The sequence below is a fragment of the Beta vulgaris genome, chromosome 3 (genome assembly GCF_026745355.1).
Source record: "Beta vulgaris subsp. vulgaris cultivar EL10 chromosome 3, EL10.2, whole genome shotgun sequence".
Lineage (NCBI taxonomy): Eukaryota > Viridiplantae > Streptophyta > Magnoliopsida > Caryophyllales > Amaranthaceae > Beta > Beta vulgaris.
Window position 1 is genome coordinate 46,144,755 of NC_079204.1, and position 23,903 is coordinate 46,168,657.

Genomic DNA, 23,903 nt, shown 5'->3' on the forward strand with positions numbered 1-23,903 from the left:
CTTTGCACATCTTGGATGAAAATGGAAGCCTGTCTTTGTCTTAAGCTGCAGCAGACATCTAGACAAATACTCCATACCCAAAGCAAAAAGAAAGGGGGACATTGGATCCCCTTGCCTCAACCCCTTTTTAGCAGCAAAAGCCTTACAAGGTACCCCATTAATAAGGATGGAGAAAAATACTGAGGTCACACAAGTCATCACCCATCCCACAAACTTAGTAGGGAACCCAAGCTCACACATCACAGTTTCAAGAAAAGTCCACTCAAGAGAGTCATAGGCCTTCTTAAGGTTTACTTTAAGCATACATTTGGGTGATATATTTTTGGTAGAATAACCTTTAATGAGCTTAGTAGCTAATAGAATATTATCAGAAATATTTCTACCAAGCATGAATCCAGATTGAACTATGTCAACCACACTACTAATCATACTTTGCATTCTACTAGTCAAAATCTTAGCAATGATTTTTTACAAAATAGAACAGCATGCAATAGGCCTGTAGTCCTTAACCAAGTTAGGATTAGCAATTTTAGGGACTAAAGTAATCAGTATAACTAATAGCAGATAACATAACACCAGTTTCAAAGAATTGAACTACTGTAGCACACACCTCAATTTTAAAAATAGGTCAGGCTTTTTTGAAGAAGAGACTATTGAACCTATCAATATCAGGGGCCTTAGCTTCATTAATTGACCATAAAGCAGCTTCAACTTCTTGATGAGAAATAGGTTGAATTAAAGCCTCAGCATCATTTGAGCTAACTTGAACACCAGATCTCAACATCGCAATATCAACAGAGGGAAGTTGAGTAGTAGCAGTACCTAGCAAACCTGAATAAAATCTCAAAACTTCCTGTTGGATGTCAGCTTCTGATATAAGCTTACACCCATTCTCAGCATACAGGACATCAATAATATTATTATGCAAATATCTATCTTTCATAGCACGAAAGAAAAAGTGAGAGTTTGAATCCTCCAGTTTCAGCCACTGCACTCTAGATTTCTGTTTCAATATAGATTCATCAACCTGCAAGATCTTATGAAGTTGAAGAAGACATGTTATTTCAGCCTGGTGTAATATAGGACAGTGCTGAGTAGTAGCCATCTGGTACTGGACCTCCTGAAGCTCCTCTCTAGCCTTATCAATCTGCATACTCAGATTCCCAAACTCTCTCTTATGCAGGTGCTTAAGCTCTTTTTTCACCCTTTTATGACACTACCATATGTCCTGCATTTTGTACTCTCCACTCCCTACATCATTTCATGCAGTAGCAATAGCCTCCAAGAAGTTCTCATGAGTTGCCATGTAGCTAAAAAACTTAAAAGGCCTACCTCTGTCAAGGTGTTATCAGACCACTTGAGAATTATTGGAGAATGATCAGACACTCCTGGGTTCAAATACTCCATCACCAAGTTAGGATACTTAGTAATCCAGTAAGAATTCACTAAGCACCTATCAATTCTACTGCATATTCTAGCATCACCTAACCCTTTATTAGACCAAGAGAAGAAGTGCCCACATGTCTTGTACTCACTTTAGTCAGTGTCTCTCAGTAGCTCAGCAAAATCTTGGGTTTCATAGTGGGAAATAGGAGCACCATTCATCCTATCATCTAATGATAAAACTGCATTAAAATCCCCATAATACACCAGGGTTCCACCATAGAGTTATCCCTAGCTCTTAGCTCAAGCCATAGACTCTTCCTGTCTTCCACTGTACGCAGCCCATAAATCACTGAAAACCACCAAGCAATCCTAGTTAACTTGTCACTCACCAAGCAGTGCACAAGTTGGGAGGAAGCATATTGAACTTGGACACCTACCAGAGAGAATTCCAGGCAATCCAAATTCTCCCTCTATCAGAGTGGGCATAATTGTGAGTCCATTTCCATTGCCTACCAAACTTACTCATTAATCTATCTTTATTATGTTCTTGACTTTAGTATCAAGTAAAGCAAACAAAGAGAGCTTATGATGATGCACAAAGTGCTTTATTTCTCCTACTTTAGCAGGGTTATTCAACCCTCTCACATTCCATGTGCACACAATCATCACCCTGGGGACACTGTGAATGAGCTAGACCCAGCCTCATCCACTATATAATTCACCACCCCAGACCTTCCAATATCAACAACTTCTTTTCCTTTTTACCCCTAGTAACAATATTCCAGACTGGCTCACTTATAGATCTACCAGCACCAGCTCCCAAAGCTTTATCATTCACACCAGCATTATCCCTTGTGCAGTTAATACCTGCATCCATTGCATCATCTGCAATAGTTGTGATACTAGCAAGGTTTGTACCACCAACTCCTCACTTCCTGCCTTTTGCACTACATGTTCACCTATCATTATATCAGCAACATACCTTTAGGACCCACTGGAGCAACATGCTTTGGCACCCATTTCTTCACAGGTTGCATACGCCCCATACTAGGCTTTGTCTTAGAACAATCATGTCATATAATGGAGCATTTAACACAGTATGAAGGTGCCCATTCAAAATGAACTCTCTGTTCACTAATCCTACCATTACTATCTTCAATAGTAACTGACTGAGGCAGGGGTTTAGTTACATTAACTTCAATCAACAGTCTAGCAAAGGTAATCCTCTGTTGTTGTGTAGTACATTCATCCGCAAACAGGGGTGTACCAAGCATACTACCAATCCTACTCAAAGATTCATTGCCCCAATAGTTCAGAGGTAGGTTATACAATCTTACCCACAGTGGAATCACCCTAAGGATCTCAGCTTGAAAATCAAAATCTGATGTCTAAGCTTTCAAAATGATAGGTCTACTATTGAACATATGTGGCCCTACATACATCACTTCATTTTTATCTTCAGCAGACGCAAATTTAACTACAAAATATCCTTTATCATGTAATAATATTTTAGGCTTAGCAAGATGATTCCAAATTTGCTCAATATATCTAGTTATAGCTCCTATAGAAGGGGTCTGCCCCCACAACATAAAGAATAGCAGTTGTAGACCGAACCTCTGTTGACGCATCTACCTCAGATTGAGAGAATTGAGCTATTTGCTTACCATCCTTCATCAATGGAGGGATATAAATGAGGGAAGCTCCTTTGGATGTAAGTGCTTTCCCTTTAACAACATTCACCCATTTAACTCCATCTGTGAGGTTCAATCTTCTAGCAACTCCTCCTACTCCATGGTTTTATTCTAACCCTTGTATCTGGTCAATCACAGGGGTTTTGGTTGCTTCACTTGCCACAGTCGTGGTGCCCTGATTACTCACACTCAGATGAGTAGAATGTTGAGGTTTAAAGATTGCATTCATCTCATCAATCGCATTTTTCGGTGTTTTATTCACTCGGGTTACTGTTCCATTGGATGGGGTTTTTTGATGGCCATCCTTATTCACTCCCTCTTTGGCTTGTACTGATTGCGGCGAAACTTGTGGTTTTTTCTGGCGACCCATGGTACTTTGCAGTGGTTAGAAATCACCTGAGCTATCGCTTGTCACCATAGAGAGAAAACCTTACAGTCATAATCCAAAGTTGAAATTATTTTTAAAGACAAGTTAAAGTTGGGATTATTTATGTTAATTTTTCCAAAAATTTATCACTAAAATGGATTATAATTTCATTGTTTTCGTATAAAAAGTGTTCTCATGTGAACTTTACATATATATATATATATATATGTATATATGTATATATATATGTATATATGTATATATATATGTATATATGTATATATATATGTATATATGTATATATATGTATATATGTATATATATATATAATATATATGTATTATATATATATATATATGTATATATATATATATATATGTATAATATATATGTATATATATATATATATATGTATATATATATATATATATATGGCGAGTTTCCCATGAGAACAATTTTATACATTTTATGAGGTTCCCTTTAAAATAAAATGAGCAAAGAATGTTCATATTAAGCAAAATAAAAAGAGCGAAAACATAAATGAGCAAAACCTTAAGTGAGCAGATAAACAAAAAATGAACAAAACTTTCGTAAATGAACAAAAGTTTCTTAGAATGATCTAAAACACAAAATGAACAAAAAAAAAGGTCCATTTCTCGTTGTCAGGGTGGTTGTCACATACGAAATTATATATATATATATATATATATATATATATTATTATATATATATTATATATATATAAAATATTATAATAGAATTGATCATTTCGGGTTTGAGCCGTAAATAGATCATGCTAATCCTCAAATTTCACATAGCTCAACCTCTTTATGGGCTTGTTAAAGTTATCAAGACTCAACATTAGCTCTTCTTGCACTTATCTACTTCCATTCAGCTACATTTAACTATTAAAATAGAGGTAATGAATTTTGACTTAATCCAGTCCAAAGAGAAAATTATCAGATTTGGGGCATGATATTTTCGCCCGCGATTCGGGCATCACACAACCAGATAAGTCGTGGACAACCCAAATTCAAGTACTTATGCTAACTTTTGGCCTGGTCCGAATTAAAATGTCACTAAAAATCTACATGGTTAGGCCCAAATTAAAATAGTGAATTTTAACCTGAAAAAGTTGGCACAGCCTAACTCGAGATTTTAGTCCTAAACGAACCACTTTTTTTCGGGTAAAGCTTGATTCCGCCCCATTAACATCTCTATATTTAAAAGTGCTAAAAAAATCTAACAGAAGCTTCATAATCATGCTTTCATTTATGTTAATGAATTTGCCAACTAAAATTTTCTAGTGTCATGCTTTCTTCTTAATAAGGTAATTTTAATAAGTACTCCCTCTGTTTCCTAAAGATCTTCCTTGTTACTATTCCTATAGATGCCAAGGAGGATCTATTTGTGTGGGGTGTGGGGGTGGATAAAGTAGGAGAGAGAAAGGGGTTAAGTTAAATAAACAAATAAAAAGGGGTTAAAGTAGGAGAGAGAAAGGGAGTAAAATTATATTAATAATGTAATGGTGGACCATATAATAGGGACATGGGAGGATAAAAAGGGAAAAAAATTTCCAAATAAGGAATAAAGTAAAATAGGGGAGATCTTTTGGAAACACACTTAAACGGAAAGAGAGAAAATCTTTAGGAAACGGAGAGAGTATTAGGGAAAAAGGGGGGAAATGTTGAATCACATTATTTGAGCTTTTGAAAAAGTGTTGGGATTACATTATCCCATATTAAGTATAAGTAAATTGACCCATGTCTATAGGCTCATATGGCCCACTATTCATATCATGCCTTACCATACATATTGGAGGCTCGTTCTTCTGTATGGCCCACCGGCCTAAAACATAAAAGCTTAACAACATTCCCAACGCTACAAAATACCACTATACATACCCCTTAGGGGGACAACGTAGTGGAGTTGGACCTAGGGATGGTAATTGTGTAGGACGGGAAGACGGTCCATCCATATATGCACCCGCATAAAATTCTCGTCCCATCCTCGCCTCGCCACCCATTACTGGTGGAAAATTCAAGACCCATCCACACTCCAGCAGGTGCGTATTTAAACTCACCCCCGCCCCACCACCCGTGTGGGTAACCATGTCTGCTTCATACCCATGTTGTAGCCACTCCAAACCCGCAATAAGGTTCTCAATATTTTAAACAATTTGCCAGTACTACATCATAACATAATACAGTAAAAAAATTGATAAGTGAAAGCCCATATTTCAAATTTACATTTTGCAAAATAAGATTATTAATACGTTTATTTCACCAAATACCCCCGATAAATCGCGAAATTCCCAATATACCCTCAATGTTTCAACAATTCACCATATACCCCTGACTTTTCATTTTTGTGCACCAAATACCCTTTTTTTAACTGCCGTTAACTCACAGTTAACTTTATTTACCATTTTGCCACAATTAACTCCTAATCCTAAAATCTAAACCCTAATCTCTAATCCTAATCTAAATACTAACCCTAAAATCTAAACCCTAATCCTTAACCCTAAGCCCAGCCCAACCCAGCCCCTCCCCCTCCCCTTCCCCCTCCCCCTCCATATCCCCCCACCCCTCCCCTTCCCTCTGCCGCAACCCCACCCCTCCCCTCCCTCTGCCGCAACCCCCTTTACCGCACCCCCCCCCCCTCCCTATGCCGCAACCCCACCCCTCTCCCTCCCTCTACCGCAACCCCCACCCCACCCCTCGTAGCCTAGAAATTCAAATAACTCCCCCTTGAATTGAACACAACAACAACAATAACGCAGCAGCGGACACTAGTAGAAAAAGGACGATTTGCGTCCCCCCATTTGCGTCGCACAGACACGGAAATGACGCACAGTTCGTATTTGCGTCGAATTTGGGAAGCTGTGTGACGCAAATCACAACAATATCTCCAGCAGGTGCGCGTTATGTGCGTCGCACCCTCCTCTCATGCGACACACATTGCTAATTTGCGTCGCATGAGAGGAGGGTGCGACGCACAACATGGGTACCATGTGCGTCGGATTATCGTGTGTGTGCGACGCATATTGGAATTAAATAAATTTGGGCTATGATTTGCGTAGTATGGGCCATATCACACGACGCAGATCATGGGTTACCCATATTTAAAAGAGGCGCATTTTAGGGTTTAGCTTACAACCCATACATTTCAGCCGTTTTCCAAACCCTCTCTCCTTCATCTCTCTCACTCTCATTCAAACCTCCTTCGCATCTCTCCTTCTGCTATCTCTCCTTCTGCTATCTCTCCTTCGCATCTCTGCTATCTCTCATTTTCTCACCTTCATCTGTCATCTCTCTTTCGCATCTCTCTCGTTGGCGAATTCGGCAGCTTCGCATCTCTCTCGTTGGCGAATTCGGCGGCTTCGCATCTCTCTCGTTGGCGAGGCTTTTCATTTCAGATCCAGATGATTGAAAGACCTTTTCGTGTTTTCGGCATACAAGTTGACGAATTCGTTTTGTGAAGGTATTTCATTTCAGATCCAGATGGTCGACGAATTCTTCTTCTTCGTGTTTTCGTTTTGTGAAGGTATTCTTTCTTTTTCGGCATACAAGTCGACGAATTCGTTTTGTGAAGGTATTCTTTCTTTTTCTTTATTTTTCTTTATGTCTGATTTTTTTTGTTATTTTGACCTTTTCTCGTTTTCAGATCTGGTTCTTCTTGAAGTCTTGTAGTTGCGTTTGAGGTGAAGATCTGGATTGCTATGAAATTACATGAAATTCTCGAAGATCTGAAATTTCGACTGGATTGCTATGAAGATTGCGTTTGAGTTTTGTATTTTTATTTTTAATTTTTCTATTTTTGATTTAGTTTCTTGATTGTTCGTTTTAGTTTTAGATCTGATGTTAGTGGTAATGGTGATATTTTTTTCTTGTATTTTTTTCAATTAAAATTATATAAAACCATGTAACTTCTACTCATGTAACTTCTACTCATCTTCTGGTTAGCGTTTGAGTTTTGTAGTTTTAGTATTTTTTTTAGTTTTTCTACTCATGTAATTTCTGGTAATGGTGATGTTCTTCATTTCCTTTTCAATTACTGCACACCATGTAACTTCTAGTTTTTGCTGTTTCTGTACCACTACCAACTCCACTTTCTATGCTTTCTAGTTTTTTTTTAATAAAATTTTTTTTTTTAAAAAAAAAAATTGCAATTTGCGTCGCACGTGTCCCAAGGTGCGACGCAAATCATTCATCTGCGTCGCACCCTAGGCGATGTGCGACGCACATTACCCTTTGAGCTTGGTGAATTAGGCTGGCAAGATTCACTTGCGTCGCACCGTATACAGGTGCGACGCAAATAGGTGAACCATCTGCGTCGTTTCCGCATACAACGCAGATCGTTTCCGAGTCATTTGCGTCGAGGGCTTTGGCGTCGCACCAAAGTCCGACGCAAATAGGCGCCTCACATCCGACGCAAATTGCCTTTTCTGTACTAGTGGGAGCGAGCCGAGGAGAGAAGTTCAGGCGAAGCCAGCGTGGTGCGACGCGACGCATGAAGAGCAGCAACGCAGGACACCCACGAACAACAATAGAAGCGACGAAACAGCGGAGGAGGGAGTGGTGCGGTATCTCCGACAAGCCTGGCAAATCGCCGGCGAATTGAAGGGGAGGGTGCAGTGAGGTCGCAGCGAAGAGAGAAGAAGACGGGAAAGGGGCTGCGGCAGAGGGGGATATTGGAGGGGGATGGGTGGGGGGTGCTGCTTTGGTGAACGAAGAGGGGGAGGGGGAGGGGGAGGGGAGCGGTGCTGCGGCGGTGGGGGAGGGGGAGCGGTGGGGCTGGGGTGGGTTAGGGCTGGTGTAAGGGAGGGGGTGGGTTAGGAGTTCACTCATGGTACACCTGGGTGTACCATGAGCATGGTACACCCAGGGGTATTTTTGTAATAAATTAGAACTTCAAGTGCTCATTTGACACCAAATTTGCTCATATGGGCATTTTGCTCATTTACTCATTTGCTCATTTTGCTTAATTTGTAATAGAAGTGTTTACTCATTTTCTTAAATGAGTAGAAATGTTTGCTCATTTGCTCACTTTGCTCATTTGCTGATTCGCTCATTTTGATCATGGAGAAAATAGTCTTGGGTGTACCATGAGCATGGTACACCCAGGTGTACTATAAATATTCTCGTGGGTTAGGGTTTAGATTTTAGGGTTAGGTTTAGATTTTAGGGATTAGGGTTTAAATTAGGGTTAGTGAATAATGATGGCAAAATCGTAAATAAAGCAAACGGAAACCTAACGTCCGTTAGAAAAAGGGCATATGGTGCACAAAAATGAAAAGTCATGGGTATATGGTGAATTGTTGAAACATTGAGGGTATATTGTGAATTTGTTGATTTGTCGGGGGTATTTGGTGAAAAAACCTGTGATTAATAATATAAGTATATAACATGAATTTTTATACTTCCTCCGTTTTTTTTAGATGTTACACTTTCTATTTTAGGAAGTTTTAAATTAGATGTTACACTTTTATTTTGGGTAATAACTTCTCTCTATCTCTCTCCTATCACATGTTCACATGAGAAACTTTTGTTTTTCATTCTCTCTATCTCTCTCCTCTCCAAAAATTACCTAGGAGTCCGTGATTTGAAAAGTGTAACATCTAATAAAAAACGGAGGAAGTAATAGATTTACTAATAGATAGTATGTTTTTCAATAAATAGAAAGGTATGAGATGGAGGAGATAGAAGCGGGGTGGGCGGAGGTAGGGTTGGGCGGGTGGGGATGGGATGGGTATAACATAAAAATCCACATTCGCTCCACCCCCTATTACGGGTATAATTTTCATCCCTATCTGCGCCTCATCCCACCAAATCTAGACCCATCCCCGCCCTAGTTGGACGAGGATGGGGCAGGTCTCCTACTTGACCCGTCCCACTGACATCCCTAGTTGGACCTAATTAGTAGGCCACCTATTTTCACATCCTTTTATATTCTACATTCTTTCTTTAAAATACATGGGGTTTGAATACTGACTTGAGCATTGAAGGCATTCCCACGGGGACCGTTCCTAGAGCTTGGTGTTCATAGCAGATACTTGCAACGTGTGCTTTTCGGACGAAATCTACAACCTTCAGTTACCCACATATTACCAACTTAAGTAATAAGAATTGGAAAATGTTATTGTATCAAGTAACTATAGTTCATGTTATTCTCTACGATAAATCTATATATACTGTATTATTTGCACCAATTCACCAAACAATAAATTGCAGTTTAAACAATACATCAAACCATACCGCAATTTTCAAACCCCAAAACCAAGCCAAACCGCAAAAAACGGTTCAATCTATGATTTTGTGAATTGTAAATTTTTTAATCATGTTCAAGATCCCCTTACATCAAACTGCTTTACCCAAGTTTTTGCCTACAAATTATATACTTTAGTACTATTTCTAAATATTTGGTATTTTTTTGACTGGGGTCTCATTGAGATTTGAGATTAGGGGGGCAAAAACCTCTTTCGTGCTCCCCAGAAAGCAGAAGATCCCCATCATTATCAACTTCCATTTGGTTCATGCTTGTCATGCCATCTACCACCCAATTCATCGACTTTTCTACCTTGTGCGCATCTCATCAAACTTGGACCGTCAAATTACAATTAAACTACATTAGAATTTAGAACAAACTGGTGACCAAAGTACCTTAATTAATGATCCTTAGATTTCATATTTGACAATCCTTAAACTTTTAAATCCTTCAAAATCAACGGTAGTAAGTGTTTACATTGTCACTAATTCTCAATAACTCTTAAACCCCACTTTCTATTTCTTTCAAAATTCCTAGAAACTTTTCCACTCACTTTTTAGTAAAAACAAGCAGAAATAAAAAAATAAAAAACCAATAGAAAAAGGAATTTCTTTTTAGTATAAGTGGAAAATAAAAAGGAATCTGATTGCATTTACCTTCTTTTTTAGGCTAAATTATACTTCTGCCAAAATAGTTTTGGTTTTTTTTTTTCTTCTGCTTAATAATTGTATTCTAGAAGTTGGAGATAGAAAGAGAGAGATAATGGAGAAGATTCTTCTGGCATGGCAAGCTGCAACTCTAAGTGGAATTGTGGCATGGATTGTAATGTCATCGATTTTAGATGTAACACGAAAGATTAGATTTTTAATACAACCTTGGGTTATACATCATGTTAAAACTGGCATTCCTCTGATTCTTCAGATCCAGGTCTAATCTCTTTTTCTGTTAATTTATTATAGTTTATTTGTTTGGAATTTCTGTTAATATTAATGTAGTTCTTGGTATTTATGAGGTGGGTATTAATTATTTTGGCGGTTTTTTTGCTTTTTTTGTGGTGGGTTGCAGAAATCACAACATAAAGTGTTGGATGCTCTATTTTCTGGGGTTTCATGTATTGTTTCTGTGCCATTTTACACTGGTTTTCTTCCTCTACTTTTCTGGGTACTTTCTAAATCCCTCTGTTTGGTTGGAAATTATATTTTTTTTAAAATGAAAAAAAGTTGTGGGTGATTTTGATAATATGGGATTTTATTTGGATGAAATTATTGCAGAGTGGACATGGGAAGTTAGCAAGGCAAATGACACTTTTGATGGCTTTTTGTGATTACATTGGGAATTGTATTAAGGTAAAGTTCTGTTGGAAATCAAGAAAATTTGTGACAACAAAAAAGATGGTAATATAGGCTTTTGCTGACATTTGTGTATATATGTAGGATGTGATTTCTGCTCCAAGGCCTAGCTGCCCACCTGTTAGGAGATTGACTGCTACTAAAGATGAGGAAGAGAATGCACAGGAATATGGTTTGCCTTCATCTCATACCCTCAACACAGTGTGCTTATCTGGGTAATAACCTTTCTTTGCTTCCTGCTAGTTTATGTTGTCGAAATTGTCAAGTGATTATTGCTGTGTACTTTATGAAGTGCTTATACATTATGTGATCGCCTTACGTTTGTCTACTCTTGGGATTGGGCTGTAGAGATAGCATGCCAGTGAACAGGTAATGGTGCGATGTAGAATTTGAGCCATAGCTCTAATTGGAGGTCTAGGTCATAAATTTCCGAGGTTAGTTAGTAGAGATAAAGTGCATTAAGGATAATGATCCTTACTTACGACTTCTTGTCAAGATAAGTAGCAAGTTACATTTGTCCCTTGCGGGGAAGTAGATATAGTTGGTTAGTGCAGTAATTGATTTTTGAAGGAGATGAACTGCTTATGGTAATGCATCACTCTGAGCGTCTTGGAAGGCAATATAATGCTTCATATGTTGCATTTATTGTGATATTGCATATACTTCATCATCATTTCCATACTATACATTAAATTCAAAGAGCCTTAAGTCCATTGTCATTTATAAGAGTAAAGCTATTATATTGGTGAGATGGTGGTCGATAATAAAGCTGTTGCTGTCTCTTGTGCAGTTAATCTCACAACCCTCTTTAGCTGTGGATGTTAATAACGCCGGCAAAAGGGTGTTCACTTTAAACATGTCTGAGCTTCCTGGACATCTCAAAGTGGTTTGGTTTTTTTGTGATTGGGACCAGTATTTTTCATGCTAAAGTCTAAACTATATTGACAAATGTTCTATGAGATCTTTCATAATTTTGGTGGCATTAGCTTGACGGGGTTCTTATTTACCACTTTTTGATTGAGAAGCGGACTGTAGATTCATCTTATCCTCTACTTAGTTGTGTGTTTGTGTCTCTCTAGGTTGAATGAATAGTTGATTCTACTTGTATTTTTTATATCTACAGATACCTCTTGTCTTACATTCTATCATACAATCCAAGGAGTGATGGTCCTGAAGTATTTGTTGGCTTCGCCATGATTTGCTTGCTGATCGGCCTTATAGCCCTTGGTACGTCTTATGTTGAACTTACATCTTCTCCAATCACTAGTATTCCTGACATCATATCTAGAATCTAAATTTGACTTTTCTTGTTAGGAAGAATCTACCTTGGCATGCACAGCTTGATTGATATCATTGGCGGGCTTGCCCTGGGATTGATTATCCTTGCGTTTTGGCTCACAGTCCACGAGTATGTTGACACTTTTGTCACTGCTGGGAAAAATGGTAAGCATGCCCGCCCTTTGGAAGTTTCAAAGCTTGTCCTTCTTTTAAAAATGAGAAAAGATGGTAGACATTATACCAAGTCATTAGTTAAGCTGGACTGTATTATAAAATGAAAATTTTATGCCAGACAATCTATCTGTTGTCAGATTAAGTAGATAGACCTGAAAAATCTCCAACTAGGCTATGCTTTGAATGAGATATTTAGAGTGTACAATTTATCATAGATACTATGGTGGAAGGTAGACTATATAATAATAGATAGGAAGGATAGTATATCACTTTTGAGAGGGGACATTCATGCCTCCACCTATCTACCACCCCCAATATTTTAGCCCCTAACTAGCTCCTTCTACTCGTTCATTAATTCCTGTTATTCTAAGCATGGCCTTAATGTTAAAGGACATTGTATTTGTTTTTGTGGACCTACCAGGAGTTTACATAGCATTATAGCAATGTAGCATGTGGGAAGTTGCTTTTCCTGTGAAATAATCAGAAGTTAAAGATCAAAGAATGTATCGTAGTTCGGAGAAGGGGAGATAAAAGGTGAGGAATAAGGGGGTGATTATAATGATTGAATCATTAGGTTATGATTTGGTGCAACTCATGCTTCTGCTGCTGCATATTTTATCTATGAGATGACCTGTCATACGTGGAAAAATCTTAAGTTCTTTTCAAGAAGAAATGATATACTTGGAACTTGGAAGTCAGCATTTGGAGTAGAGAAAATTTGATTATTAGCCTCCCATTCATATGAAAACCAGCTGTGGCGTTTTTATGTTTGTTGGTCATGAACATAGCTGTTGGCTCCTGTTTCCATTTATTTTTGTGTGGGATATATTAGATCTTGGCTTCTATAGGTAAAATAGTTATTTCTGTAAAGAACAATGTTACCTAATATTTTTGTTTGAAATTCTAGAAAATGTATATATTTGGGATAATACTGCTACATTGTATTTGGGATAACACTGCAAAATCTTGGCTTTCGAGAGGCTTGCTTCTCTCTCACATGAACTCTTAAAAGCTCAGCCAGTCTCACACCAATATTCAACATAATTTGTCTCTCCTTAATCTCTGTATTTATAGGATTTCTTCCCTTACCGACTCTCTAACTTATTCCTCAAACTAACCTCTAACTGAATAATTATGTTATAACTTATACCAATAGTACCCCCGCCCTCTCCCTTAGGCCAGTTCATTACGGAGTTAGGAAGGACTGTCTGAATGTCTGGAAAAGGGTAATATTTCTATTTTAGGAAAAATATTAATCTTTTGGGATAGAGGGATTTTTTTGGATTTTGGAGTGAGTGAGAACCTATCCACATCCTTGGAGGATTGGGTTGGCTTGAAATGTGTGTTTATTTTCTAAATTAGAACCAGGAGACTGTAGCAAACTAGCAATATCAAGTTTCAGCTGATTTCAATGGTTTGTAGTCTATTAAAAACAGTTCAGAAACTGAAGAACCTGCAAGTTTCCAGGCTGAGAAGGCACAGGGCTTTGTTGAAAGTACAGTTCTTTGTTTCTGAGAGATGTGGTAGACAACCACCTCCATCAAGGCACCAACCAACAAGAAAAGAGGAAAAAGGACAGAAAAAAATCCGATAAAGGAATCGTAGCTTAATTAATGCCTTTAATATTTTGTCTTGGCCAATAGCTTATAAGCTTTCTCTGACTGAATTTTCGTGTTCTCTGGAAGCTGGCATATTATGTGATACAAGAGCCCAAACCCATCTGTGTGACTGTATTTCTTTCAACTGGAAAAGTTCCATGTTAGCTTGATCTGTAGTAAAAGGTATATTTTCTTTTGGAAAAGTCAATCTCATCATATCTGGTTTGGCATCTTCGTAGAAATGTGACTATATTGCTTGTGTAATTCACCAACAAATCTTTTTCTTAGGGAAGTTGCATTCTACTAAATACACAAATATATGGTTCTTTTTTTAATTTGAGGGTCGAGCATGGTCTTATTTTATGGTCTTATTTTATCTAAGGATTAGACTGAAGTAGACCTGTAGAAATATCTACAGGTTTCTTATAGTCAATGCACCAAGTACTCGTATTATATAAGATCTATTCATAATTTATAAATTTTAGGACAAAACTAGATAAACTAAATTGTGCACTTCTCGAGCTCTCCTTAAGATGTTGCGTATTAGTAATTAACCATCAGGGATGGGATTATCTTGTGACATTTTTCTTCATTATGGCCAATAAGAGATTTGAGCCTCTACCTGCAATTAGGCTCTTATTATTAGGCTTTCTAGTACTCTTATGTGCAAGAGGCAGGGCTTCTTGCTAAACATTCACTATTAGCATCTGGTATGTCTTTGTAAGGGATCTCTCCAACATCAATATGAAAGCCCTTGAAGAGAGTGTGTTTTACATCCAGAAATCTAGGGAGTACAACATTAACTCCATGTGTATATAAACCTGAGGAGCACTCATTTTCAGGAAGCAGTGTGTGTTGAGAAGAGGATAAAAGCGCCTCTGACACGGCTTGGGTGAGAGACCTTTTTCTGGAAGGGTATAAGAAACATTGGAGAGACGAACAACATGGGAAGTTGTGTTGGTAGCATATGAAAGAAAGTACAAGGATGGGGCGTATATGTAGACATGAGTTTCGCATAAGATTTGAGAAGCCCTAGAGGCTAGAGCTTTTTGATTTTGTTGCCATATAAAGTCATGTATAAGGTGGACTTACAAGTTACAATAATCTATCATTATACCAAGGCAACTTTTGTTTTTTAAGGGGAACTCCTTACTAGTTTTAGAGAACTTTTAATGTCTTACAATAAGTTATTGTTGGTCCACCTCACCTAAGACTTGTTGTTGCCTCGAGCATATGAAGAATGTGAAAGCATAGACTAAACTGACATCTATTTATCCAGAAGGATAAATCATGTATTATCCTTTTTCTGAGCTACAACTGGATATTGCATTTCTGACTAATTTTAATGCTATCTATATATAGATAGAGTCATAGTATAACTTCATCTATTCTGATTAGTCCAATTTACTCTTTTACAGTTACAACATTTTGGGCTGCCCTAAGTTTCTTATTGTTTTTTGCTTATCCAACACCGGAGCTTCCCACGCCAAGCTTTGAGTTCCACACAGCCTTCAATGGTGTTGCATTTGGAATTGTAAGTATAATGTTTTGAAGTTTAAATTCATTGTTGTCAGGCTTGTCGAAGTAGTTCAACATATTGTTGTACGTAGAACAGATTGTGGCACCATTCGAGGTATTTCTGTAAGTCCTCGAAACGGTATGATTCCGGAAAGAATTTGGATCCATCAAAATTCTTTTTTCTTTTTATTAGAATTTTTATAATTGAACAAACATTGATCCTCATGTTTTTCTTAAACCAGTGTCACATAGTTCGCGGATCGCTTCGGATTGCGGAACGGGTGCGGAAATAAGGTTTGCTAGTTGGCCGAATTCCGGATCGCGGGGTTTTTTTTGGTACACTTTTCGGGGTCATGGTACGCTTCGGGACATTTTCGGTTCGCTGATGCATTTTTTGTATATTTCATTGATTTTACCTAGCTTAAAATTTATTACAAGACAACTATAAAGTTCATAACCTCAATAATAGTAGATAAACAACATAAACATGATAAACAAAAATACTAAGGTTTAAAATTTAAAATTTTCAAAGATATAAATATAAAGAAAGTAACAAACATATAAGTGAGCTATCCCCGAACAAAAACTGAAATTGCAAAGAGCTAAAATCTGAATAAAAGAAATCCTAATATTAGCTTAAGCCTACTGCAGTAGTACTAAACAAAATATTAAATATCCTCTTATCTTCCTTGTGCTTCTTTTTGTTTCGTACTTCAGTTTCTTTCCGTCCTTGCTCGTTTGGAATTGTTTTCCTACTCAACGTTAGAGTCTAGACCAACCCACATCATATCCTCTAACTCCATTGGCGATTCCTCTAAACTAACAATTCCAGTGGAGTTAGAGGATATGAGGTGGGTTTCTCTAGACTCTGATGTTGAAGATGAAGATGCAGTTGAGGAAACCAATTCTAGAAGAGCAAGGAGGTAAAAGAAACTGAAGTACTGAACAAAAAGAAGCACAAGGAAGATAAGAGGATTTTAAAATTTTGTTGAGTAGTAGTGGAGTAGGCTTAAGCTAATATTAGGATTTCTTTTATTAAGATTTTAACTCTTTGCAATTTCAGTTTTTGTTTTAGGATGTTATGTAGTAGGTTACCTATGTGTTTGTTACTTTCTTTATATTTTTATCTTTGAAAATTTTAAAGTTTGAACCTTAATATGTTTTGTTTATGTTGTTTATCTACAGAGGTTATGAACTTTATAGTTGTCTTGTAATTAATTTTAAGCTAGGTAAAAACAATGAAATATACAAAAAAAATGCATCAGCGAACTAAAAAATATCCCAAAGCATACCATAACCCCAAAATTCGTACCGAAAAAAAAATCCGCGATCCGAAATTCGGCCAACTAGCGAACCCCGTTCCGAACTATGTGACACTGGTTGTCTGGAATACCCCTCACCTAATTCATATAATCTACTGACATAAGTTACAACTAACAAGTGTTGAACGATCTGTGTTGCATAAAACAATAAATATGGCTCATGTGAGGCAAAGGGAAGAGCCAAATGGTTGCATCTCTCATTGCCCAGGCCAACCACCTGGGATTAAGATCTCATCCCAAAAATATGTTGGGGTTTGGGGTGGGGGGGGGGGAGGTTTAAGCTTTGGGCTATGGTCTATGGGATGGACCCCTGAGGTAGTGCACACATTTCTTAAGAGGCTTTTTAAGTAGTGTCTGGCATGCGTTGGGGCAATATGGTTATTTCTCAAACTAAATAAAGGTTAGTTTTGAAAGAAAAACGTTAATGGCCATTTGATAGTTGACAATATTTTTTTTTATTAGTAAAGATAATTGGTCCGAAGACCAACCCCTATTAGGCTACTAACCTGCATATTGTAAATGCTCAGAAGTAATTGATCCAAAATATTGTTGGACGAGGATTCGAACCGTAAGCAATTCCCTGGAATTCGAGGTGGTACTCCTTTGAGCTACCACCTTTCCATCGGCAATAAGATATGGTAATGGCAAAGATTTATATGAAATTTTGTGGAAAAGGTCCCGTTACAATTGTCTCCATAGTAACGGAGCTTCCTTTCTAAATTTGTTTCTTGATAAGTTTCGTTGCGACTATGTATGATCACCTACCAAAAGTGTCGTTACGAGTGGAGTCAAAAGTCAGTGCTACAGATGGTTTAACCTTGTTCTGCTCAATATATCTACATTATACCTTCCATGATCTCATGAATTGTGTTGTCTAGGTTGCCGGGGTACAACAAACATATCATCAGTTTCACCATGAGGATGTTCCACGTATATTTACTCCCGAACTTGCGACTCCCACCTTTATTGGGAGGATCGCTGTGGGTATACCCACTATCCTACTAGTGAAATTCTGCAGCAAGGCCTTGGCGAAGTGGATCTTGCCAGTGGCATTGAACACGATGGGTATTCCAATTAGATCAACAACTTATCTTCCGGCTCTGAATGGATCCGCAACTGGTAAACAGTCGGGGTACCTTCAGAAAATTTTCTTCTCTTCTCGTGGGGATTCCTTTGATGTTGATTCAGGCATCAGATTTATTCAGTATGCAGGCCTTGCATGGGCTGTGGTTGATCTTGTTCCAACACTATTTTCTCAGCTCAATTTGTGATGGTATAATCTTTGACATGATTCTGTAGAGTATTCATTGTTGATAACCTTTTGCTTGGAAATAGCATAGTGAGTACATAACTAAATATATTGATATTCCCTTCATTAGGAAATTATGGTCATTCTATACTCCTTATGCCTGTAACTAAAAACATTAATTATTCCCTTCATTAGGAAATATATATATTAACTATTCCCTTCATTAGGAAATTGTGGTCATTATACACTCCTTGTGACCTTTCAATCCAGATAATGTTATAATCCCTATGCTAAGTGACGAAACAACAATCTTAATGCAAATCAATGTCCAATGTACGAAAAATAAAAAATTAAGGTCACAATTTTGACATTATTGTTCTTTATAACCTTCTTGTAAATCCCTTCCTATGCATTCATGAATGCTATTATTATATACTACGTTAAAGATGATTTGATCTAAGGGCCTGTTCTCCTCAGCTTATTTTCAGTTCAGCTCAGTTCAATTCAGTTCAAATCAGTTCAGTTCAGATCAAATCAGTTCAGATCAGTTCAGTTCAGTTCAGTTCAGCTATTGACAATACTTTTACTCTCACATATCACTATTCATTTCAGTTCAGTTCAATTCAGTTCAGATCAGATTAGTTCAGATCAGATCAGTTCAATTCAGTTCAGTTCAGTTCAGTTCAGTTCAAATAAGTTCAGTTCAGTTCAAATCAGTTCAGTTCAGTTCAAATCAGTTCAGTTCAGTCCAGTTGTTTTATGCCGAAGAGAACAGGCCCTAAGTCTCATTTTTTTAGAACTCGTCAAAATGATATCTTTAATAGTATAATCTATACTAATATATTAAAAGGCGCGCGAGAAGAAGAAACTGTGCCACGTGGCGCTTTCCCTATGGAGTTTTAGTTCATGTAATCGATGTACAATAAAAAAAATTAAGAAATTGCATAGTATAGGGTTTGATCCCGAGACCTCAAGTACGTATACTAAAGTTTTGACCACTAGGCTAAGTTGTATTTAGTGTTATTATCCTAAAGTATTATATTAATAAATAAAAAATTTTCTTACCCGGGGCATAGCCCGGGCCTAATAACTAGTATAGTTATTCTAATCCGTACATTGTACTTCCAAAATACAAAGAGCTTGTTTGGTTAACCTTCAAATACATGGGAAATTAGAATACCTAGGAAGTAGATATATGTGTTGTTGTTTGGTTGGCAAAAACATGGGAAGTAGAACTTCCTAGGAAGTTCTATTTCCTACAATATGGAGGAAATAACTTATCTAGGCCCCCCTAGGTAAGTGGAAATTCCCATGGAAAATAGATATTCCCATGTTCAACCAAACAAAAAAATGTACTTCCTAAGAAATGAAATTTCATGGGCAATGCAAATTTAAGGGAAGCTATACTTCCCAACTTCAACCAAACGACTCCAAAATAGAACATTTACAAAAACGGACATTTTAATGTTAAAATAGAACAATTAAAAAATTCACTTACGAAAACGAGCCTTTTAATGCAGAAGTGGAATATTACAACAATTCACTTACGAAAACGAACATTCTACTGTTGAAGTTGAACATATTTTTACAAGGGAATAAACCTAGTACTATAATCAACTATAAACAAAGAATCAAGGTTGACCTAGTAGTTGTAAGACCCTCCTTCCATTTCTGTAACAGGGGTTCGATTTTTATCCCTTGCAAAAAAGATCCCCAATTTTTCCCCTTCCTTGCAAGAAAATTCTCCTTACCTTCAAAACAAAATTAACATAAACAAGGTACAAGGAACAAGTGAAAAAACATTTTTAGAATTTAAACATTGAACTTATACTCTACATTTTTGTTTCTTCAATTCAAACAACTATTATTCATATATTTTTGGGTTTTTTCACCAGGTATTCCTGTGGTTTTTCAAAATTCATGGGATACCCCTAATTATTTTTTTAATGCACCAGGTACCTTACTTTGGGGGTAAATGCCCTTAATGACTAACAGTGCCAAGTTTTCGAAATCAAAGATATCAATGACGAAGGAGGAGAGAGAGATTAAGAACAACATCGATGGGGGTGGGGTTGGGGAGGGGGAATTCGACGGGGACGGTGGTAGGGGTGTGGGTGGGGAGGGGGAATTTGACGGGGTGGGGGGGCTGTGTGGGTGGGGGAGGGTGGGGGAAGGTGGTGGTTGGGTGGTTAAGGTTGGCGTTAGATGTTAGGGTGTTAGGATTAGGGCTTAAGGGTTAGTGTTAGAGTGTTAATTAGGATTATAGGGTTAATTAGGATTAATGACTAACGGAAACTTAACATCGTTAGCCATTAAGAATATTTCGTGAATTTTATTGAAATAGTAAGGGTATCTGGTGCATTAAAAAAAATTAGGGGTACCCCATGAATTTTGAAAAACCACAGGGGTACCTGGTGAAAAAATCGTATATTTTTGTTTCGTTATATTTAATTAAATGTTCAAACATATAAATGTAACATGTACTAAATTAGGACTAAAAAGTTCTAATATAAGACTTAAATATAACATTTGTTCATTGAGAACATCACATATTTTCATTGAAAATTAGGTGTAAAAACGAACATCTACTTGAATTGAACATATTTTCATCAGAAACAGAATACATTTTTCGCTGACATATAAGCTTTAAACGGACCTTTGTTGAAATAGAACGTTTGTTTATCGAAAATAGTACAATTTTCACGGAAAATAAAGCATATTTTCCGCTGCAAAATAAGCTTAAATGAACATTTGTTGAAATAGAACATTTGCTTATCGAAAATAGAAAATTTTCACTAGAAAATAGAACATATTTTTGCTTAAATATATGCCTCAAACAAATATTTATTGCAATAGAACATTTGCTCCTCGAAAAATGTAACAAATTTACTAGGTGCACCATGCTCCTGGGAGCATAGTAAAATTTTCATAGTTATTCCACTACTTGGCAGTAACTTTTTTCAATGATCTCAAGTCGTCAACCATATACAGTTTAAACAAAACGAACACATTCTATAATCTCCCATCATAGTAAAAACCAATTATATAAAAATTTTAGGGGGTGTTTGGTTTATAACGGGGAAAGGTTTAAACTTAAACCCTTATATTTACAATGTTGTTTGGTTCAATAATCTAAGAAAAACCCTAAAATTTTACCATCACCACTTTTTTTTTCCTTCACAACCACTAACACCCCTTCTCTTTCAATCTCCCCTTTCCCCTTAGGCCACCTCCCCCCTTTTGACCGCCACCTCGTTACCCTTTCTCCCTACCATCCTGCCCCCATTCGCCTCCTCCTTCCCCTCTTTTTTTCCCCTTTAAGGTAATCTTTTTTTCTCTCTCTATCTCCTCTATTGTAGATCTAGTACTAGAATTTGTAGGTGGATGATATGATTTTGTTTGGTGGCGGTGGGTAGTTTCTTGGTGGGTGACTTGGGTTTCGTGGGGGTGCGGAGGCTTCTTGGTGGTTGGTAGATGGTTTATGAGGGTGGTGGTGGATTTTGGGGTGAGTGGCGTGGTTTTCGGGGGACAAGGTAGTTTTTTGGGGGTGGTTTTCCAAGGTTGGTTGGTGGAGGTATTTCCCGCGGGTTGTTGAGGTGACGAGTCATGGTGGTTATAGTGAAGGGGTGAGGGTGGGTGATGTCGGTCGTTGGGTCAAGCGGGTGGTCAATTATGTCTCAAGAAAAGGGTAAGTGAAACCGAAATGGATGTAAAGGATTTTGGGGGGTAAGGTAGGGTGAGGGGAATCATTAGATTAACCAAATAAACATCAAGTAATGTAATCAACTTACTTGATTTCTTTACCCTTTCCTGAATACCTCAGTTAGTCTCGTTGTGTAATGCATGTTTTCAGAATCCCTTTAGAAATAAAATACCTTTGTAAATAGATTTTCTCCACCATGTGGCATTGACCTTTTTCAAATTTTTTTATTAGAAGAGATAATTGGCCTTACCAACTCTTACTATGCTATTAGCCTGCTGGACAAACCAGCTCAGAGGTTGGGTACAAGGCTAAACATCCCAGAAGACAACAGGCTCAAAGACCCACTGCTACCACAAGAGAACTCCCTAATGTACTGTTGGGATGAGGATTCGAACCCTAGACAAAGCTCTAGAATCCGCGGTAGTACTCCACCGAGCTACCACCTCTCCCTCATTGACCTCTTTCAATGGATCTTACATTCTTACTCCACGGCCAAGCCTACCTCATACGATAAAAGCTACAAGCATAGTCTTCACAATGTATTAATCTCAACTTCTTCAAGTATGAGTAAATATAGCTTTTTATGAACGTTGTGCGTGCAGCGACATTTTGGGCATAACTATTGCTCATTAATAAAACAAATTAAAAACGAAAGTTCATATCTAAGTTCACCTTCATTAACAAAGATTGAAATACTTACAAATAGTATTTAACAACATTATAATAAATAAGTATAAGTAATGAAATTTCATCTCTAACTACTGTTTTCTTAAAATTGCATCTCTAACTAATGTTTTTTTGTTAACTTTAACTAATTTTTCCAAAAATCCACGCACACTCATCAGTCCAGTGAACTTCAAATATGTAACAACATTGTAAAATTGATTGATATCCATACATGTGGATGTAAAAAACCATGAGTATTCTTTAAATTCGAAAACTTTCATTACCTATTTGAAAACTAGTGTTCTTCCATTAGGTTGCAAAATAATAGACATTTTACTATTTCAAAATAGATTGTATTGTATGATACTATATCATATTGATAAGATTGAGTTTAAAACTAAATAGAACAACACCAAGTCATGCCGATATCGCAAATTATTTATTATGCTCCTGAAATGACTTTATCACCTTCTCCTTTTTCAATAAAATTTTTATCTTTTTTTCTCTTTTCAAGCCAATAACCCAAACCTACCATATGTTTTGAACTTTTGTACATGAACGAAAAAGGTTCAAATTCTCACTAATTCGGCATTCGGCATGCAACATTCAACTTTCAAAGGATAGATAGAGGTTCTACAAATAATAATCTTCGTTGGAGAGTCTAAAATACTTACAATGTTGCTGCGTCTCTTTCTTTCTGTAAGGTTTGTAAGGTCTCAAGAGAACAAGTCAAGAATGCTCATGACTTAGCTAGGTTTCATCATTCTTTTCCGTAATTAGGTTTGTTTCTTAGTCTAGTTGTAGTTTCTGTCAAAAAAAAAAAAAACTACCATATATGTTCCTCACTAAAGGTACACTCACACATTGATAATTCACCTATTGGATAATATTATATTATAAAGGATAAAATGGTACTTTCATAATTATAGGTTTGTATTATAAACACTATATATATTGAATACCAGGTTAACCTTAACGCAATTATTTCTCACACTTGTACATCACCTCCTCACGCCTTCCTTCATTTTGTTGTTCTCGTATTCTCTCACACCACCCCATCGATTCACCTTCTCACTCTCCTTTTCACGTCTTCAATCATTTCCAGATCATGCCTTCAACCATTTTCAAGTCACGCCTTCAACCATCTCCTTCTCACCTTCTCACTCTCATTCAGTCCATCACACCACCCTCGTGAAGTGTCATCATTGATTTTCAGATTTTCATTCCAGATTTTCGCAATTGAAACATGCAGTGGGTGAGGTGGGGAAATTGTGAAGATTTGAGGCTCCACTCAACTTTTTTCAAGCCTAATCAACTCCTCTCGAGATATCATTC

At 37.2% G+C, this 23,903-nt stretch overlaps 2 protein-coding genes across 2 annotated transcripts; one reads left to right on the forward strand and one right to left on the reverse strand.

Moving 5' to 3' along the window:
• Positions 1–628: 628 nt before the first annotated feature.
• Positions 629–1,153, reverse strand: LOC104906779 (uncharacterized). Its single transcript, XM_010695580.1, has one exon. It carries the CDS (start codon positions 1,151–1,153, stop codon positions 629–631), a length of 525 nt encoding a protein of 174 aa, XP_010693882.1.
• Positions 1,154–9,928: 8,775 nt separating this feature from the next.
• On the forward strand, positions 9,929–18,422 carry LOC104906734 (lipid phosphate phosphatase delta). The gene is made up of 8 exons (XM_010695530.4): positions 9,929–10,638; positions 10,777–10,872; positions 10,983–11,057; positions 11,145–11,275; positions 12,184–12,287; positions 12,375–12,503; positions 15,529–15,644; positions 17,829–18,422. Exons 1-8 carry the CDS (start codon positions 10,474–10,476, stop codon positions 18,219–18,221), a joined length of 1,209 nt encoding a protein of 402 aa, XP_010693832.1. The 5' UTR covers positions 9,929–10,473; the 3' UTR covers positions 18,222–18,422.
• The last annotated feature ends 5,481 nt before the right edge of the window (positions 18,423–23,903 follow it).

Bases quoted from the DNA above. Each gene is read 5' to 3' on its own strand.
- LOC104906779 (XM_010695580.1), bottom strand. From the start codon at position 1,153: ATGCAGATTGATAAGGCTAGAGAGGAGCTTCAGGAGGTCCAGTACCAG.
- LOC104906734 (XM_010695530.4), top strand. From the start codon at position 10,474: ATGGAGAAGATTCTTCTGGCATGGCAAGCTGCAACTCTAAGTGGAATT. The intron at 11,276-12,183 runs GTAATAACCTTT...TTATATCTACAG, and splicing joins AACACAGTGTGCTTATCTGG to ATACCTCTTGTCTTACATTC. The intron at 15,645-17,828 runs GTAAGTATAATG...TGTGTTGTCTAG, and splicing joins ATGGTGTTGCATTTGGAATT to GTTGCCGGGGTACAACAAAC.